The sequence below is a fragment of the Rosa rugosa genome, chromosome 6 (assembly GCF_958449725.1).
Source record: "Rosa rugosa chromosome 6, drRosRugo1.1, whole genome shotgun sequence".
NCBI lineage: Eukaryota > Viridiplantae > Streptophyta > Magnoliopsida > Rosales > Rosaceae > Rosa > Rosa rugosa.
This window is the reverse complement of record NC_084825.1, coordinates 46,674,776-46,691,706: the sequence shown is the minus strand read 5'-3', so window position 1 is coordinate 46,691,706 and position 16,931 is coordinate 46,674,776. Positions and strand designations below refer to the sequence as shown.

At 39.9% G+C, this 16,931-nt stretch overlaps 6 protein-coding genes across 8 annotated transcripts; 1 reads left to right on the top strand and 5 right to left on the bottom strand.

The window, feature by feature from the left end:
* Positions 1-413: 413 nt before the first annotated feature.
* On the bottom strand, positions 414-2,530 carry LOC133716884 (UDP-glycosyltransferase 76B1-like). Its single transcript, XM_062143528.1, has 2 exons — positions 2,524-2,530; positions 414-1,237 (listed from the first exon to the last, which is right to left on the bottom strand). Exons 1-2 carry the CDS (start codon positions 2,528-2,530, stop codon positions 498-500), a joined length of 747 nt encoding a protein of 248 aa, XP_061999512.1. The 3' UTR covers positions 414-497.
* A 1,943-nt stretch (positions 2,531-4,473) lies between these two features.
* LOC133713391 (UDP-glycosyltransferase 76F1-like) lies at positions 4,474-6,382 on the bottom strand. Its single transcript, XM_062139398.1, has 2 exons — positions 5,767-6,382; positions 4,474-5,476 (listed from the first exon to the last, which is right to left on the bottom strand). The coding sequence occupies exons 1-2, from the start codon at positions 6,236-6,238 to the stop codon at positions 4,566-4,568; spliced, it is 1,383 nt and encodes a 460-aa protein (XP_061995382.1). The 5' UTR covers positions 6,239-6,382; the 3' UTR covers positions 4,474-4,565.
* Positions 6,383-6,635: 253 nt separating this feature from the next.
* Positions 6,636-8,546, bottom strand: LOC133713392 (UDP-glycosyltransferase 76F1-like). The gene is made up of 2 exons (XM_062139399.1): positions 7,811-8,546; positions 6,636-7,625 (listed from the first exon to the last, which is right to left on the bottom strand). Exons 1-2 carry the CDS (start codon positions 8,283-8,285, stop codon positions 6,733-6,735), a joined length of 1,368 nt encoding a protein of 455 aa, XP_061995383.1. The 5' UTR covers positions 8,286-8,546; the 3' UTR covers positions 6,636-6,732.
* Positions 8,547-8,799: 253 nt separating this feature from the next.
* On the bottom strand, positions 8,800-10,627 carry LOC133713390 (UDP-glycosyltransferase 76C2-like). Its single transcript, XM_062139396.1, has 2 exons — positions 10,006-10,627; positions 8,800-9,830 (listed from the first exon to the last, which is right to left on the bottom strand). Exons 1-2 carry the CDS (start codon positions 10,481-10,483, stop codon positions 8,950-8,952), a joined length of 1,359 nt encoding a protein of 452 aa, XP_061995380.1. The 5' UTR covers positions 10,484-10,627; the 3' UTR covers positions 8,800-8,949.
* Positions 10,628-11,330: 703 nt separating this feature from the next.
* On the bottom strand, positions 11,331-12,942 carry LOC133715298 (UDP-glycosyltransferase 76F1-like). The gene is made up of 2 exons (XM_062141741.1): positions 12,392-12,942; positions 11,331-12,258 (listed from the first exon to the last, which is right to left on the bottom strand). The coding sequence occupies exons 1-2, from the start codon at positions 12,861-12,863 to the stop codon at positions 11,363-11,365; spliced, it is 1,368 nt and encodes a 455-aa protein (XP_061997725.1). The 5' UTR covers positions 12,864-12,942; the 3' UTR covers positions 11,331-11,362.
* A 650-nt stretch (positions 12,943-13,592) lies between these two features.
* On the top strand, positions 13,593-16,200 carry LOC133717827 (uncharacterized). 3 transcript variants are annotated; one of them, XR_009849967.1, is made up of 3 exons: positions 13,593-13,835; positions 15,008-15,563; positions 15,775-16,200. XR_009849967.1 is itself a non-coding variant. In XM_062144570.1 (3 exons), exons 1-3 carry the CDS (start codon positions 15,234-15,236, stop codon positions 15,895-15,897), a joined length of 360 nt encoding a protein of 119 aa, XP_062000554.1. In that variant the 5' UTR covers positions 14,458-15,233; the 3' UTR covers positions 15,898-16,197. The 3 variants fall into 3 exon arrangements, 1 of the variants encoding a protein (XP_062000554.1); XR_009849966.1 differs by having other exon boundaries at positions 14,965-15,563; positions 15,775-16,198; XM_062144570.1 differs by lacking the exon at positions 13,593-13,835 and having other exon boundaries at positions 14,458-15,273; positions 15,367-15,563; positions 15,775-16,197.
* Positions 16,201-16,931: the final 731 nt, after the last annotated feature.

The window sequence follows — 16,931 nt, the reverse complement described above, 5'->3', positions numbered from 1 at the left end:
AATGTGTGTTCCCATAACACAATAAAATATCGTACCTGATAGCATTGTATATAATTTATTGCAAGTTGCAGGTGGCATCTTTTGCTAGGCACAAGTGACAACCGCCCGAGGTTTACAACTCATACATAAAAAGACTAGAAAGAGAAAGGTCTTTGTTTCCAGCCCATTCATTGTAAAATTATTAGAGTAAGTTCACCCGTTAGGTCACCAGGTCACCTACTATTCACTGCTTTTTAGTGTATATTTTCATTCTCTGGGTCACGAAATACACTGTGCTCGTGACTCAGGGCACGAAATACACTGTGCCCGTGACCCAGAGGGTGAAATTAACACTAAAAAGTAGTGAATAATGGGTGACCTGGTGACCCACGGGTGAACTTGCTCTTAGTCATTATCTATAATACTTAAAATAAGATTACTAGATTTTTTTTTTATTGTAAATGATGACCTACATACACGTTATAATCAATGACTGATTATGAGTCTGGAAATACAATTCATTTAAATGATAAAATGTGTTTGATCAAGGCATCTAAGGATCGGTATGATGAGCCACCTTGTTTGAGGCAAAAATTTGCCTTCTGCATTAGCCTTAAAACTCTGTTTTTGATCTCTTCCCCTTCTTTCTCCACCATTAGTCTTCTAATGGTGTTTTCAATGTTGACTCTCTCGACCCCATGTTGTAACTGCAACCCGACCTTCCAAACATCGCTTACATATCTTGCATTCATCATTTGATCAGAAGAACATGGCATACAAATCATAGGTACCCCCTCGCAGATACTCTCCAATGTAGAATTCCAGCCATTGTGAGTCCAAAACACACCAACCGCTTGATGGGCAAGCACTTCTTTTTGAGGTGCCCATTTAACAATGTGCCCCTTAACATTCAAGGTCTCAAGAAACCCACTAGGTAATGCTTCAAGCCAATCTGACCCATGGACTAATCCGGGTCGAATAACCCACAAGAAGGGCTGCTTGCTGTTGGCTAGCCCCCAGGCTATCTCCAAAAACTGAGTTTCCTTTATTGCTGCAATGCTCCCAAAACTAACATAAATAACAGATTTTGGTGCTTGTGTGTTTAGCCATGAAATGCAACTCTGGTCTTGTGCTAATAAGCTACTTGAAGTTAGAGAAGAGTTTGCAGGGTAGCATTTGTGAAGAAGAAGAAGAGGAGTTCTTAGCGCATGATATATGATTACTCTGAAGAAGAAGAGGAGTTGAGGCTCAGAAGCATCTTAGTTACTCTGGAGACCAACCCACGATGCCCGTTTCATATATGACTAGCCCTTTAATATGTGCTCTGCACATGTCAATTGACTTTTATTTTTTATTTTTTTCATTAATGTTGCAGAAAATTTTGAAGAAGCTTCTCTATTTTTTTATAGGAGGTATTGCAATTTTTTCAAATATGATATACTCTATTAACTGTCTTATCCTCATATAGAAATAGTTTATTTATTAATATTTATATTATATGAGGGCATATATGGTACTTCAAAAATTTAACCATTCACTCAAGAATTGGCTTAATTATATAAGATTTATTTATTAATATTTATATTATATGAGGGCATATATGGTACTTCAAAAATTTAACCATTCACTCAAGAATTGGCTTAATTATATAAGATAGCTAATTCTAACCTTAGGCACTGCTCAAAAGTGAGGTGGAGAACGCGCCCCACGCGCGAGACGAAAACAGAAAGGAAATTCGGAGTTGCTTTCTCTCCCGGCCGAACGCCGATGGCTCTCCGCCACTGCGTTCTGGTCTGGGAGGGGAGGCTGGTGTTCTGAGTAGTGATGGGGTTCCATTGCAGCGGCGTAGCTCTGGGTAAGTGGATGGGTTGTCGTCTCCGGTTTGGATGGATTGATCTCGATCTGCTATTCCGGCTCGTGGGTGATGGCAGCGGTGGTGCAGCGACGGATCTGGGAAATCTGGTGGTGTCTTCTTTCGTCATCGTCCTTGCTTGTTGGGCTGTGGCTTCCCAGATCTAATTGAGGCGATGCCGATCCTGGAAGGGACTGGTCCCGATCTCGTTTTTTGGTTCTGTGTGGGGTTGTCAGCTTGATGCGGGTTTGTCTGTGGCGTGTCAGGGCGGTGCAGCGGTGGAGAGGTTCGGCGAGACGATGTGTGGACGCGTGGCGACGGCATGGTGGCGGTTGGGGCTGGGTGATTGCTGCAGTTTCTGCTTGCTGCGCTTGCCTGCTGCTGGGGGGTGGTCTTGGGGCTGGGCCTGTTTCTTGGGCCTCTATGGTTTGTTTTTGGATCTGGTTGTTTAGCTGTTTCTTTTGTTTGTTTTTAGGTGTTTGTTGTTGGTGCGTTTGGGTTAAATTCCTCCTTGTGAGGGTCTGGGTTAAATTCCTCCTTGTGAGGGTCTGGTTTTAGCTCCTCCTTTTGTGGGTGAGGGCTTGTTTGTTTTCTTGGTTTGTGGCGGTGCTGTCTGGCTCTCAATGGAACGCTGAATCACCCTTACACGTGGTCTGGCTGTTTTGGAACGCGGTGTCCGAATGGGTGCAAACAGTTCATCTTTTTGTTGGTGGCGGGGTGGTATCGTTATACTTAGGACTGGTTAAAGGTTATTTTGGTTTGGGGTTGGGGTTGAGTTTGTTTAGCTCTTGTAAGTCCCGCCTGTTGCACTCAAGGAAGTGTTTGGGATATAAGTAGTGATTGGACGTCTAATGTGTTAGGAATCCATGAAGCTACATTGGATCATTCCCACTATATGTAATATCTCTTCGGGTTAATAAAATTGTCTTTTATCAAAAAAAAAAGGCTTAATTATATAAGATTACATATACATGTATTTACAATTTTTCTTGAATTCATCTAATACTGGCATAAGTATATATTTGCAATTAAAAAGGAATGGCAGAAATTTAATTAAAACACACCTCTCTCAATATTAAGATGAAATCCAATGCGCTAAGAACTCCTACAAATTGTCCCTTTTCAAAATCTCAGAGATCTCCACCACTAAAGGTTACGATTATTACCACTTTATTAAATTCTTTGTTCATCTTACATACCTTTTTCAGTTTTCACCTTACTTATACATTTTTAAATTATCTTTTAAATTATAATTTACTTAATTTATTCACTTATATTTATATTTAAAAAAATATATATATATATAAAAATTTATATTTCATGTGTTCGGTAAAACTTTGTTGAGACTTAATGAGATGTTCGATAGTTCTTTACCGAATAGTCCCCTAGAGTTCAGTGAAAATTTACCGAACAAATTTACAACGATAAAATGATTTTAAATAAATAAAGTAAAAAGGAGTATGTCTGAGTCTATACTGAAGAAAAAAAAACCCGTTGATGATTAGACCCAAAAAGAAAACGAAACAACAACCCGGCCCAACAAGTCGAACAAGGAGCCGTAAACGAATCGATCCCCTATTGTTTCGCAATTAAGCGTTTGCTCACTTGCTGATAAAGATTTACTTGCAGACAATGAAGAGAAGGCTTTGGTTGATCTCCATGAACGCACCTTTCCGGGTTTGAAGAATTTCTCTTTCAGTTTCTTGTTTTTGCATAATAATTTTATTAACTTCCTATATTTCTCCAGGATAATCGATTAAAATGAATAACTGAGTTGGCTTAGTTGTTGATATTATTTTAGCTTCAGTGCACATTGTTGAAAATGCAAGTGGCTTTGCTAGTTTTATTAAAACATGGATAAATTCAAGTACATTAGCACTACTTCTGATAGAAAATAACTTTGACAGAAAACAGTAAACAAGAAGAGAAATTTCTGGAATTCAAAGTACTTCTTTATTGACTGTAGATACCTCTACTAGCAATGCTAGTTTGCTATCTCACCAAGCATAAGTAACACCCTCTTTGGGACACCCAAAAGCCATGGTGACGCCCAACCGCTACTTGCATCTTGTAGCCCTAGGTTCAAGCTACGCCACGGTATCCGGAAGTGGCAAATCCGTCGCCGGGAAGCCACCTTCCCGGCCTTGCCAACATGCCCTCACAAACTAGGCTTTCTACACTATAATAGTTATCTTTGCTTGTCCCACATCGAAAACCATGTCGAGGAGATGACTTCCTTCACCTATAAAAGGAATGCCTCCTCCCACAACTAAATCGATCCCATTACATCTTTTGTAATCCCTTTGAGCCGCAAGGCTCAACACACTAGTGTAACATTCAAGTGGACGTAGTTTCCCGCTAAGGCGGGAGACGAACCACTATACATCTCGTGTCACTCTCTCTCTCTCTCTCTAAAGCTAACTAGAGATCCCACGGATCACTAACGTTAACATTGACGGATCAATTTGCTTAAATAGCAAAACAGCAACCAACTATACGAAAAGAAAGCAACGACTACAACATGAAAACAACGACTAAACTATGACTCCTAAGCTTAAGGGATACTCCTAAAGAATTGGTCATCACAAACCAATTCCCTGTAGAATAGGACTTCCACACTTATTCAAAGATAACACAACAACTAATTAAACTGAAAACAAACTCTTTCAACTTCTTATGAGCTTGTAGCCCTCATAGATAACCTAAATGAATTTCCCAAGACCATGTTGGGGATTCACTGAGTTCGAAAAACAAATGATTCTAGTGATAGAATATGTTTAACCAAGCCGTCCAAGGATTGGTATGAAGAGCCATCCTGTTTGAAGCAGAGATTCGCCTTCTCCATTAGCTTTAAGCTTCTGGCTCTGATCTCTTCCCCTTCTTTCTCCACCATTAGTTTTCTAATCGTTCTTTCGATGTCACCTCTCTCTGCCCCCGACTCTAACTGCAAACCAACCTTCCAGACATTGCTTACATATCTCGCGTTCACCAGTTGATCATTGAAACATGGCATACAAATCATAGGAACTCCCTCGCAAATGCTTTCCAGTGTAGAGTTCCAGCCGCTGTGAGTCCAAAAGATTCCAATGGCTGCATGTGATAACACTTCTTTTTGGGGAGACCACTTCACAATGTGCCCCCTCCCGTTCAAGTTCTCTAGAAATTCATTAGGTAATAGTTCAAGCCATTGGGAACCTCCGTGGATTGAATCAGGTCGAATCACCCATAAGAAAGGCCGCTTGCTGTTGGCTAGTCCCCAAGCTATCTCCAAAAATTGAGCTTCCTTTATTGCTGCAATGCTCCCATAGCTAACATAGACAACGGATTTGGGTGCTTGACTGTTTAGCCATGAAATGCAGCTTTTGTCTTCTGTTGACAAGGGAAGTGAAGAAGAGGCTGCAGGGAAACAGTTGTGAAATGGTCCAATAGGGAAAATTGGAATGGGGAATTCTTGTCGAATTTTTCCCAGTGCTTGCTCTTCAAGGTCTTCAAACGTATTAAAAATGAGTCCCCTTGAGGACTTGGTTCCATTTGACATGCCGTCTGCTAGTTGATAATATTCCTCTGAGTCACACCCTTTGAGCACAGGAAGGTCTTTGACTTTGAGATGTGGGAACTCTGCCACTGGCTCTTCTAGTCGAGAATCTAATGCCAAAATAGGAACAGATCAATTGAATAAGTATTGTTGTCAAGTGTGATGTTAACTGGTAAATAGCCATTAGAGGGGCTCAAGCAATGAGTAATAACAGAGTCATATAGATATTGCTGGACTAATACAAAGAGATGCTAATTAGAACTATACATTAACTGCTAAGTTCTAGTTTTCTAGATCTTAAGCATCAGGTAATGGTACCAAATTATCCTGATTAATCTACATTTTACGAATCAATTACCAAACATGCAAGACAGAGAAGTAACCAAGTATGAAACCAAACCTTGTATTGGGATGTAGCCCTTTTCACGCAGAAGTGGAAATGCAGCAAAAACAGTAAATGAAGAAGCACCCCCAGTCCTTAAAACAACCCTCGGGACCTTAAGGCTATCGGCAACAGATTGAGCGAAGTGAAAGATAGCGTCTGATATCAAACAAGCAACAGGCTCCTCTGAAACATCAGATAACAAGCTAGCCAAGCATTCTCGGAAAGGTTCGACACATTTAGCATTTAGAACAGAAACGAGGAAGATGATATCCTTTGTGGAGGCCTCACTTTCAGATAAGCCATCAGGAATTGAGTGAAAGGTGAAGTGTGGATGGCTTGAAGGGTTGAGAGAGTTGAAGTTGGTGTGAATGATGGTTATGGAGAAGCCTTTCAGGTGTAAAATGTTGGCCAGCTCTAGCATGGGGTTTATATGACCTTGAAAGGGCAGTGGGAAGAGTATCAATCTCCGGCCCTTCCTTTGCTCCATTAGATTTAGTGTGACTCAGTTTGCTTGGCTTCTGAATTCTGTGTTTCTCTTGTCCAAGTCCTCTTCTTGTTAGGCATACAGAAGCCAATAACTGGTCTTCTTTAATTTGCAGCATTAGTTTGACGTCCTCACACAGCCGCCCTCACCAACCTTTCCACTCAACCCAACAACATTTTCATAGGAGACAAACTAATGTGTTCCCATAAGGCCATAACACAATAAAATATCGTACCTGATAACATTGAATATAATTTATTGCAAGTTGCAGGTGGCATCTTTAGTTAGGCACAAGTGCACAACTGCCCAAGGGTTTACAACTCGTACATAAAAAGACTAGAAAGAGAAAGGTCTTTGTTTCCAGCCCATTCATTGTAAAACTATTTGTCATTATCTATAATACTTAAAATAAGATTACTAGATTTTTTTTTTTATTGTAAATGATGACCTACATACACGTTATAATCAATGACTGATTATGAGTCTGGAAATACAATTCATTTAAATGATAAAATGTGTTTGATCAAGGCATCTAAGGATCGGTATGATGAGCCACCTTGTTTGAGGCAAAAATTTGCCTTCTGCATTAGCCTTAAAACTCTGTTTTTGATCTCTTCCCCTTCTTTCTCCACCATTAGTCTTCTAATGGTGTTTTCAATGTTGACTCTCTCGACCCCATGTTGTAACTGCAACCCGACCTTCCAAACATCGCTTACATATCTTGCATTCATCATTTGATCAGAAGAACATGGCATACAAATCATAGGTACCCCCTCGCAGATACTCTCCAATGTAGAATTCCAGCCATTGTGAGTCCAAAACACACCAACCGCTTGATGGGCAAGCACTTCTTTTTGAGGTGCCCATTTAACAATGTGCCCCTTAACATTCAAGGTCTCAAGAAACCCACTAGGTAATGCTTCAAGCCAATCTGACCCATGGACTAATCCGGGTCGAACAACCCACAAGAAGGGCTGCTTGCTGTTGGCTAGTCCCCAGGCTATCTCCAAAAACTGAGTTTCCTTTATTGCTGCAATGCTCCCAAAACTAACATAAATAACAGATTTTGGTGCTTGTGTGTTTAGCCATGAAATGCAACTCTGGTCTTGTGCTAATAAGCTACTTGAAGTTAGAGAAGAGTTTGCAGGGTAGCATTTGTGAAATGGTCCTAGTGAGAAAACTGGAATAGGATAAACCTGGCGAATTGTGGCCAGTGCATGTTCTTCAAGGTCTTCAAAAGTATTAAGAATCAATCCATCTGAGGTCTTGGTTTGAATTTCCAGGTCAGCTATTAGATTAAAAAATCTCTCTGGACCATCACTGTTGATAATTGGAATGTCTTTAACCTTGAGAGGTGAAAGCTCTGTCACTTCCTCTTCTAGTCGAGAATCTAAAGCCAAAATGGAAAGGGAAATATTACTTGCCAAGTGTGTGATAAGTAGTGGCCTAGTGGGTACAAGTGCTTGAGCAAGATATAGCTAATAACATGAAAGTGTAACTGTGTACATTTGATAGTCTGCTATATAAGAGAAATCTAGGTGAAATGTAAATACTAATTCCTCTAGTATAACTCACCTTGTTTTGGGAGGTAGCCTTTCTCTCGAAGAAGTGGAAATGCAGTATAAATTGCAAATGAAGAGGCACTCCCAGTCCTTAACAGAATCCTTGGCAGCTTTAGGCTCTCTGCAACAGATTGAGCGAAGTCATAGACGGAGTCGGTGATTAAGCAACCAACAGGCTCCTTCGAAACATCAGACAACAACGTAGCCAAACATTCCTGGAAAGGTTCACGAGAATTTGCATTTAGACGAGAAAGAAGAAGGAGCGGATCCTTTGTTGAGGTTCCGCTTTCAGACAAGCCAATATCTATTGAGTGGAAGATGAAGTGGGGATGGCTTGAAGGGTTGAGAGAGTTGAAGTTGCTTTGGATTATGGTTATCGAGAAGCCTTTCGAGTGTAAAATATTGGCCAGCTCAAGCATGGGATTTATATGGCCTTGAAAGGGCAGTGGGAATAGTATCAATCTCCGACCCTTCTTAAGTTGCTCCATTTGAATTTAGATGGCCTGACTCTGTTTGCTAGGATCTCTTCTTGTTCCGGCAGTTTGGTTTGCTTGACTGGTTGGATTGTCTGCTCTAATAGACCTGTGTAGTTTCTTCTTTTCTTGTTGATTAGTGCTTTTCGTTGACCTCACTGGTCTTTCTTTTTGTACACTTGCCTATATATCATAAACAAAGAGCAGACAACTGCCTATCTATTATTGTCATTCATTATTTTGGCAAATTGCCGTAGAGAATATAGCTTCTCTCATTTTTAATTTGCAGCATGTGCCAGGTAGATGTGCACCTTCATATAGTCCTGCCGACTCTTTCACCTCTCTACCTGTTTACAACTGTTTAATTATGCCAATTTGTGTGGCATTGTAAGCCCGGGGGGGGGGGGGGGGGGATACAGGTGAGGTAAATAGGAAGCTAAAGCATCTAAGAGACAACATTACGTCCCACTTGTCACTCATGTGCTTGTTCCTCTGAACAAGCTGACGAAAGTAGACGATGAGACCTGAATTAGAACAGTAAGCTTTATAAACTTGATAGAATTACATATAAATACTGGAGTAGATCTAACCACAGTTTGATGTATTATACTTTTCTTCTGTTTTTTCTGTTTGGCCTATAGATGATATGCTACAGACACATTTTGATCAATCAGTGACTTTATAATGATAAAATATGGTTAACCAAGCCATTCAAAGATTGGTATGAAGAGCCACCTTCTCTGAGCGAAAGATTTGTCTTCTCCTTAAGCTTTGACATGTTGTCTTTGATCTCTTCTCCTTCTTTCTCTGCTATTAGTTTTCGAATTGTTTTTTCAATTTCGCCTCTCTCGATCCCGTTCTCTAACTGCAACCCAACTCTCCAAACATCAGTTACATATCTTGCATTTACCATTTGATCGGTAAAATTTGGCATACAGACCATAGGCACCCCCTCAGATATACTCTCCAAAGTTGAATTCCACCCATTGTGAGTCCAGAACAGTCCCACAGCTGGATGAGCCAGCACCTTTTTCTGTGGTGCCCATTTCACAGTGTGACCCTTCTCATTTAAGGCCTCCAGGTACCCTTGAGGTAATTTTTCGAGCCATTCAGAGCCTTGGATTAATCCAGGTCGAACCACCCATAAGAAGGGCTGATTGGTGTTGGCTAGTCCCCAAGCTATTTCCAAAAATTGAGCTTCATTTATTGCAGCAATGCTCCCAAAGCTGACATAGACAACAGATTTTGGTGCTTTAGTGTTTAGCCATGAAATGCAACTTTCATCCTCTGATAATAAACTATTTGAATAGGAGGTTGGGAACCATTTGTGAAATGGGCCTATTGGGAAAATTGGGATGTGAAATTCTTGTCGGATTGTAGTTAGTGCTTGTTCTTCGAGATCTTCAGAAGTATTGAAAATAATTCCATCTGAGGTCTTGATTTCATTTACCATTTCGGTTATAAATTGATAATATCCCTGTGGATCACAAGAGTTCATCATTGGAAGGTCTTTGACTTTGAGCGGTGACAGCTCTACTACTGGCTCTTCTAGTTGAGATTCTAATAAAACAGTAAAAAGATAGCTGTCTAAGTTTGAGGATAATTGGAAAATACATGATACAATTAAGCAGTAGATAGTTAGATACCAACATTTAGTCATGTAGTTTTGTGGGCCTTAGGCATATAAACCTTGGGCAATAGCAGGCAACTAGGTGTTTCAGAGAAACGTACTAACCTTGTTTTGGGAGGTAACCCTTTTCCCACAGAAGTGGAAATGCGGCATAAACAATAGTTGATGAGGCACCTCCTGTTCTTAGCAGCATCCTTGGAAGCTTAAGGCTCTTAGCAACAGATCGAGTGAAGTCAAAGAGAGGGTCAGTGATTAAGCAAGCAATAGGCTCCTCTGAACCATCATCAGATAACAAGTTAGCCAGGCAGTTTCGGAATGGATCACAACAGTGCGCATTTAGACAAGAAAGAAGGAGGAGGGGATTGTTTGTGGAGGTCTCAGTTTCAGATAGGCCATCAGGGATTGAATGGAAGGTGAAGTGAGGATGGGTTGAAGGGTTGAGAGAGTTGAAGTTGGTGTGGATGATGGTTATGGAGAAGCCTCTGAAGTATAGAACGTTAGCTAGCTCAAGCATAGGGTTTATATGGCCTTGAAACGGTAATGGGAAGAGTATCAACCTCTGGCCTTTCTTAATTTGCTCCATTAAAATTTAGAGCAAATGTAGTTGCTTGGCTCTGGTTTGAATCTCCTTTGCTCGATCCTGACTCCTGGAGTCTAAATTGCTTCAATGTTGTTTCTTTCTTTACATGTATGTGTTTATTATGAAGAAAGACCAAACCGTAGCACTATATATAGCCTATATATAGATAACATTGTATATTAGAATTTTTATTTGTTACGTCTCTCGTGGTTTTAATTTATTTGCCACTTGTTAGCTAGATGTAGACCTCTAATTTGCAGCATATACTACCCAAGTTGCACAAAACACAGCACTGATCACTGAATTACATAGAACAAACACATAGTTCCTTCACTCCTCAGTAGGTGTTTTAGTGACTCCTGATTGTATTGTTCATATTACTTATATCGATTTCTTGCATTGTAATGAACTCATTATTTGATCAAAATACAATCTTGCTTCACTTTCCTTCTAATATTTTCTGAAATTTATAATTACGTGGAGTCTATAACACTTTAAGTTGCGTATAAGATGATATTTATATTTTATTTAGTAAATGATGTCCCACATACACATTTCTAATCAATCTTGACTTTCAATCAAGTTTTACAACTAAATGATTCTATATTTTATTTTATAAATCATTTACTACTCAGTAGGCTCTTTAGTTGCTTCTGATTGTATTGTTCATATTACTTGTATCCATTTTTTGCATTGTAATGAACTCATTATTTGATCAAAATACGTACTTGCTTCACTTTCTTTCTAATATTTTTCGAAATTTTTAATTACGTGTAGTCAATAACACTTTAAGTAGTGCATAAGATGACATCTATATATTATTTTGTAACTGATGTCCCACACTTACACATTTCTAATCAATCACTGGCTTCCAATCAAGTTTTATTCAAATGATTCTAATGCTAAAATGTGATTAACTAGGTCATTCAAAGATTGGTATGAAGAGCCGCCTTGTCTCAGGCAAAGATTTGCCTCATCCTTTAGCTTTGCCACTCTATCTCTTATCTCTTCCCCTTCTTTCTCCATCATAAGTCTTCTAATTGCTATTTCAATTTCTTCTCTCTTGATACCAACCTCTAGCTGCAATCCTACTTTCCAAACATCGCTTACGTATCTTGCATTCACCATTTGATCAGCAAAAAATGGAATACAAATCATAGGGACTCCCTCGCAGATGCTCTCCAATGTAGAATTCCAACCACTGTGAGTCCAAAATACTCCAACAGCTTGATGGGCAAGCACCTCTTTTTGTGGTGCCCATTTCACAATGTGTCCCATTCCATTCAAGCTCTCAAGAAAACCACTAGGCAGTGGTTCTAGCCATTCTGAACCTTGAACTAACCCGGGTCGAATCACCCACAAAAAGGATTGCTTGCTGTTGGCTAGTCCCCAGGCTATCTCCAAAAACTGAGCTTCGTTTATTGCAGCAATGCTCCCGAAACTAACATAGATAACAGATTTTGGTGATTGAGTGTTTAGCCATGAAATGCAGCTCCGGTCTTGTAATAGTAAGCTATTTGTAGAAATGGTTGCTGGGGCACACTTGTGAAATGGACCTACTGGGAAAATTGGAATGTGAAATTCCTTGCGAATTGTGGCCAGTGCATCTTGTTCAAGGTCTTCAAAGGTGTTAAAGATATACCCATATGAGTCCTTGGTTTCAGATGTAAAGGCACGTACTACTTTGAAAAATCTTTCTGGGTCGGAACTGTGGATCATCGGAAGATCTTTAACTTTGACAGGGGAAAGCTCTGTCACCGTCTCTTCCAGTCGAGAATCTAGTGTCAAAAATAGAAATCAGGAAACTGTAAGGATTCCTAAGTAAGCGATAGACAAGTTCAAGCAATATAATGGAAAGATTTTTAATCTACATTTTGCCCTTTTAGCAAGAAACTTGAAACCTGTATGTACCTTGCTTTGGAATGTAACCCTTTTCCCGCAGGAGTGGAAATGCAGAATAGACAGCAGTGGAAGAAGCGCCACTGGTCCTTAGCAGAATCCTTGGGAGCTTGAGGCTCTCAGCAACTGACTGAGTGAAGTCAAAGAGTGGGTCACAGATCAAGCAAGCAACAGGCTCCTCTGTTACACTAGACAACAAGGTGGCCAAGCATTCCCGGAAAGGTTCACTGCACTTTGCGTTGAGATAAGAAAGAACAAGGAGACTATCCTCTTCAGCAGCCTCGCTTTCAGATAAGTCATCTGAGATTGAGTGGAAGGTGAAGTTTGGATGGGTTGAAGGGTTGAGAGAGTTGAAGTTGGTATGGATGATTGTTACGGAGAAGCCTTTGAAGTGTAGCATGTTGGCCAGCTCAATCATAGGGTTTATATGGCCTTGCAAGGGATATGGGAAGAGTATCAACCTCCGGCCTTTCCTCTGGTCCATTTTGAAGTTTACAGGGACTCATGGACTGTGTTTGCTATTTTAGGCCTCTTTGGTCTCTAGCCTATATATGTTGATATTATATTGCATGTATTTAATTTCGTGCATGGTTAGGTTAGGGCTTGCAAATCTGTACCGTATATACACTGTCATTTATGAAGGCAACCTAGCCAACCACGTTTATTGTTGGTTACATGCAGTTTTCGTAATTAAAGAAATAAAGTCGAAGATGGACCATCATTTATGCGGAACATAATGAAAGGCAACCACATACAATGAAATTTTGCAGTGAATTGAAGGCATGCATGTTAGTGATGTTACAAAGAGAGAAGAAGGAATGTGCTATTGATTGGAATTGTACAGTCGGGTTGTTTACAGTCAAACAATTAAGCAACCACTTTTCGGTGTTTATCAGTAAGCAACCACCTTTCGGTGTTTATCAGTTGAGCTAGCACTTGCAATCCCTCCCGGTCAATTTCATCCATCTATACGTTAAATGTGACTGACCATTCCAAGTTGAAGTTAATTCCGTTGAAGCGGCGCGGCTGTTGTAAATATTAATGTGGCTATTTATGTAATACCAATTAGTGTTGCGTGATATACGCGAATTAGGATTGATTGATGATTAACATAATATAATTAGCGATTGATTGATTTGTAATCAGACAAGTGATTGGTGTAATCGTTGAATAGTTATCTTTTGTATATCTGAGGTAGTCCTATATAAACCTCATGGTGAGATGAACAGAAACACATCCCATTCTCTGCGTCATTTCTCTCTTCTCTCAAACTCTCTCACTTTATATTTTACAATACGTTATCAGCACGAAAAGCTCTAAAATTGCTGATCAACCAAAGAAGGATCATCGTTCAATCTGGTTTAGGATCTGAATCACAAACAAGCTCTTGGATTGGTTGAGAAGACAGCCTTCTCAGTTCTGCACAAATAAGCTGAATTCATCCATTCTTTATCAAGTAATGTTTTCCAAAATCTAATTTTATATTCATGCTTATTGAGCCTATTGATTGAATATGAAAAATCACCATGATGCATGAACCCTAATCCTATCTGATTTATTTATTTGTATATGTTTTGGATTGATTGATTGGAAAAAGAAAAATTAGGACTGTAGTTGTTTCTGGTTTCTGCAGCCCAAGTGGCTGACCCGAAGGCCCAAAGCAGTAAGGCCTGCCCAGCAGAGCAAGTGCAGCCACGTCAGTGACCAACTAAATTGAAGGCCCAGAAGCACCTTGCCTAGCCCAGAAGGCTACCAATGGGTTGACTGCACGGGCTACCCAGAAGGCGCCTCATCAAAAAGCCCGCGGATCAAGTGGGCCGATGGAGGCCCGCCGGCCCGGAGGGCTTTTAGCCCGGCCCGGCCCGTTAAAAAGCCCGCAAAAGCCCGCCTCGGTGGGTAGTGGGCCGGCCCGCCTAAAGCCCGCAAAAACCCGGCCCGGCCCGTAAAAGCCCGTAAAATATTATATATATATATAGATATGTGTGTGTGTTTATAAATATATACACACACACACACACACACACACACACACACACACACACATATATATATATATATATATATATATATATATATATATATATATATATATATTTGTGTCATTGTGTGTGTGTGTTTATATATAATATATATGTGTTATATATATATATGTGTGTGTGTGTGTGTGTGTGGGACTGTGGGTGTGAAACTTTGAGTTTATAAACATAATAACATATATATGGATTAATGGATTATGGAAGCTTGTAGAAATGTATAATCAGTGAGAAAAAATGGCTAGCTGGGGCTGCTGGCCTTCTATTACTATCTTTCTTCTTCTCCTTGAGCACTTGACCTTGCTATTCTTCTTTGCAATATGTGAACTGTGAAGCTCATGAAAAGATATATATGCATTACCACATAATAAATATAGAAAATTACAGAGAAGTGTCACTTTGAGACTTATATTAGTCATAAGGCCACCTAAATTGTTTTGTACACATAAGGCCACTTTGAGGCCCAAAACCATCAGCTCCTTTTTATGCTATACCTATTTTGCCCTCAACCTTCTCTCTCTCTCTCTCGATAAACTGATGTTTTTGAAACAGATCGCATTCTCATCTCTCTCTCTCTCCTCGGTGCACCATCCAGTCTCTTCCGGCATCCAATTTCTGGAAACACCGCGCGTCTTCGATGAGCTTTGCCTTCACCGGATCTTCGTTCTCCTCCGCGAGTGAGTCCAGTCTCTTCTGGCGTCCAATTTCTGGAAACACCGCGAGTCTTCGATGAGCTTTGCCTTCACCGGATCTTCATTCTCCTCCGCGAGTGAGTCCAGTCTCTTCCGGCGTCCAATTTCTAAAAACACCGCGCGTCTTCGATGAGCTTTGCCTTCACCGGATCTTCGTTCTCCTCCGCGAGTGAGTCGACCTCGGTCTTCGTTGCTTCGCCTTCTACGGTTTTACTACTCTTTCCTCTCAGTAATTTTTCAAATTTCGTTTGAGAAATTGAAGTAGTCGCTGCTGGAGAGGACCTCTGGCGTCTCCCGCCGTCCTCGGCCGAACTGGAGCGCCGATCTTCGATGTCGAGGACTCCTATACCAGAATCGGACCGAATTGGATTGCTTCAATTTCAGAAATGGCTCTCGCTGTTACTTCTTCTTCGTCTTCTACTGCAATCTCTGCTCGGACCTTCTCCTCTGACCTCAAAGGTACATGTATTTTTTTTTTGCTGATGAGATTTTTTGATTTACTTTGGAAATTTGAATTGGAATCGATTGAGTTAGGGTTTTTGATTCACAATTAAGATCGAGAGGGTTTTATGACCTGTTTCTGTAAACAGATTACCTATAATTGTAGTTAACAATAAAAATGTTAGATCTCTCGCATTTGCGAAGCATAATTTACTTAATCTACCTGCAGGTTTTCCTGGAAGAACTGTGCCTTTTGAGTCACTTCAAGCACTTGGATGCCATGTTGATGCAGTTTGCCCCAAGTGAAAAGCTAGCAGCTCCGTGTAATTGTTCTAGTGGCTTTTCAATATAGTGATAGTAGCTTTATGTGTCTATGTTAGTATCTTTTCAAGCTAATGTCAATAGCTTTTGTTTTCAAATCAGTACCTCTCTGTAACTATTATAGCGGTTTTCCATCATAGCGATCGTAGCTTTCTGTACTTATGTTAGTATCTTTTCAAGCTGATGTCAGTAGCTTTTCTATTTTCATTTTGATTGATTTTAAGTTTTTTTATGTCAATAGTTTATCAAATTGGAAAATTAGGATTTTGTATGAAATTCAGTTTTCTTTATGTTGTGATTTCGTATCTCTAGCATTTGTTGTTTGAGATTTGTGTTACACTATCAACATGGATAATCAATTGGTTTTGTTGCTGGTGAGAGTATCTTTTTGTGTCGGTGACAGTAGCTTTTTATGTCGGTGACAATAACTTTTGTTGCTGGTGACAGTAGCTTTTGTGACCTTGTTGGAAATCTCACAAGCGTAGCTTTTGTTGCTGGTGATAGTAGTTTTTGTGACCTCGCCGGAAATCTCACCAACGTAGCTTTTGTTGCTGGTGATAATAGTTTTTGTGACCTCGTCGGAAATCTCACCAGCGTAGCTTTTGTTGCTGGTGATAGTAGCTTTTATTGCTAGTGTTAGTAGCTTTTGTGACCTCGCCGGAAATCTCATCAGAGTAGTTTTTGTTGCTAGTCACAGTAGCTTTTAATGTTAGTGACAGTAGCTTTTGTGGTCGCCGGAGACTCGCCGGAAGTCGGCCGGAAGTCGGCCGGAGTTGACCGGAGACCTCGCCTGAGAGGAGAGAGAGAATAGTTGTTGACTTTTTACTCTAGTGGCATTTTATGTAAATATGTTAGTTTTTATATCCAAAATATAACACCATTCTTAATCTAGTGGCTTTATGAGGGAAAAACTTAGTTGGTGGCCTTATGGCTAAAAAAACATTCAAAGATACACTTATATGTAATTAACTCTAATAAATATATATATATACATATATAGATATATGTGAGTGTGTTTATATATATATATATATATATATATATATATATATATATATATATATA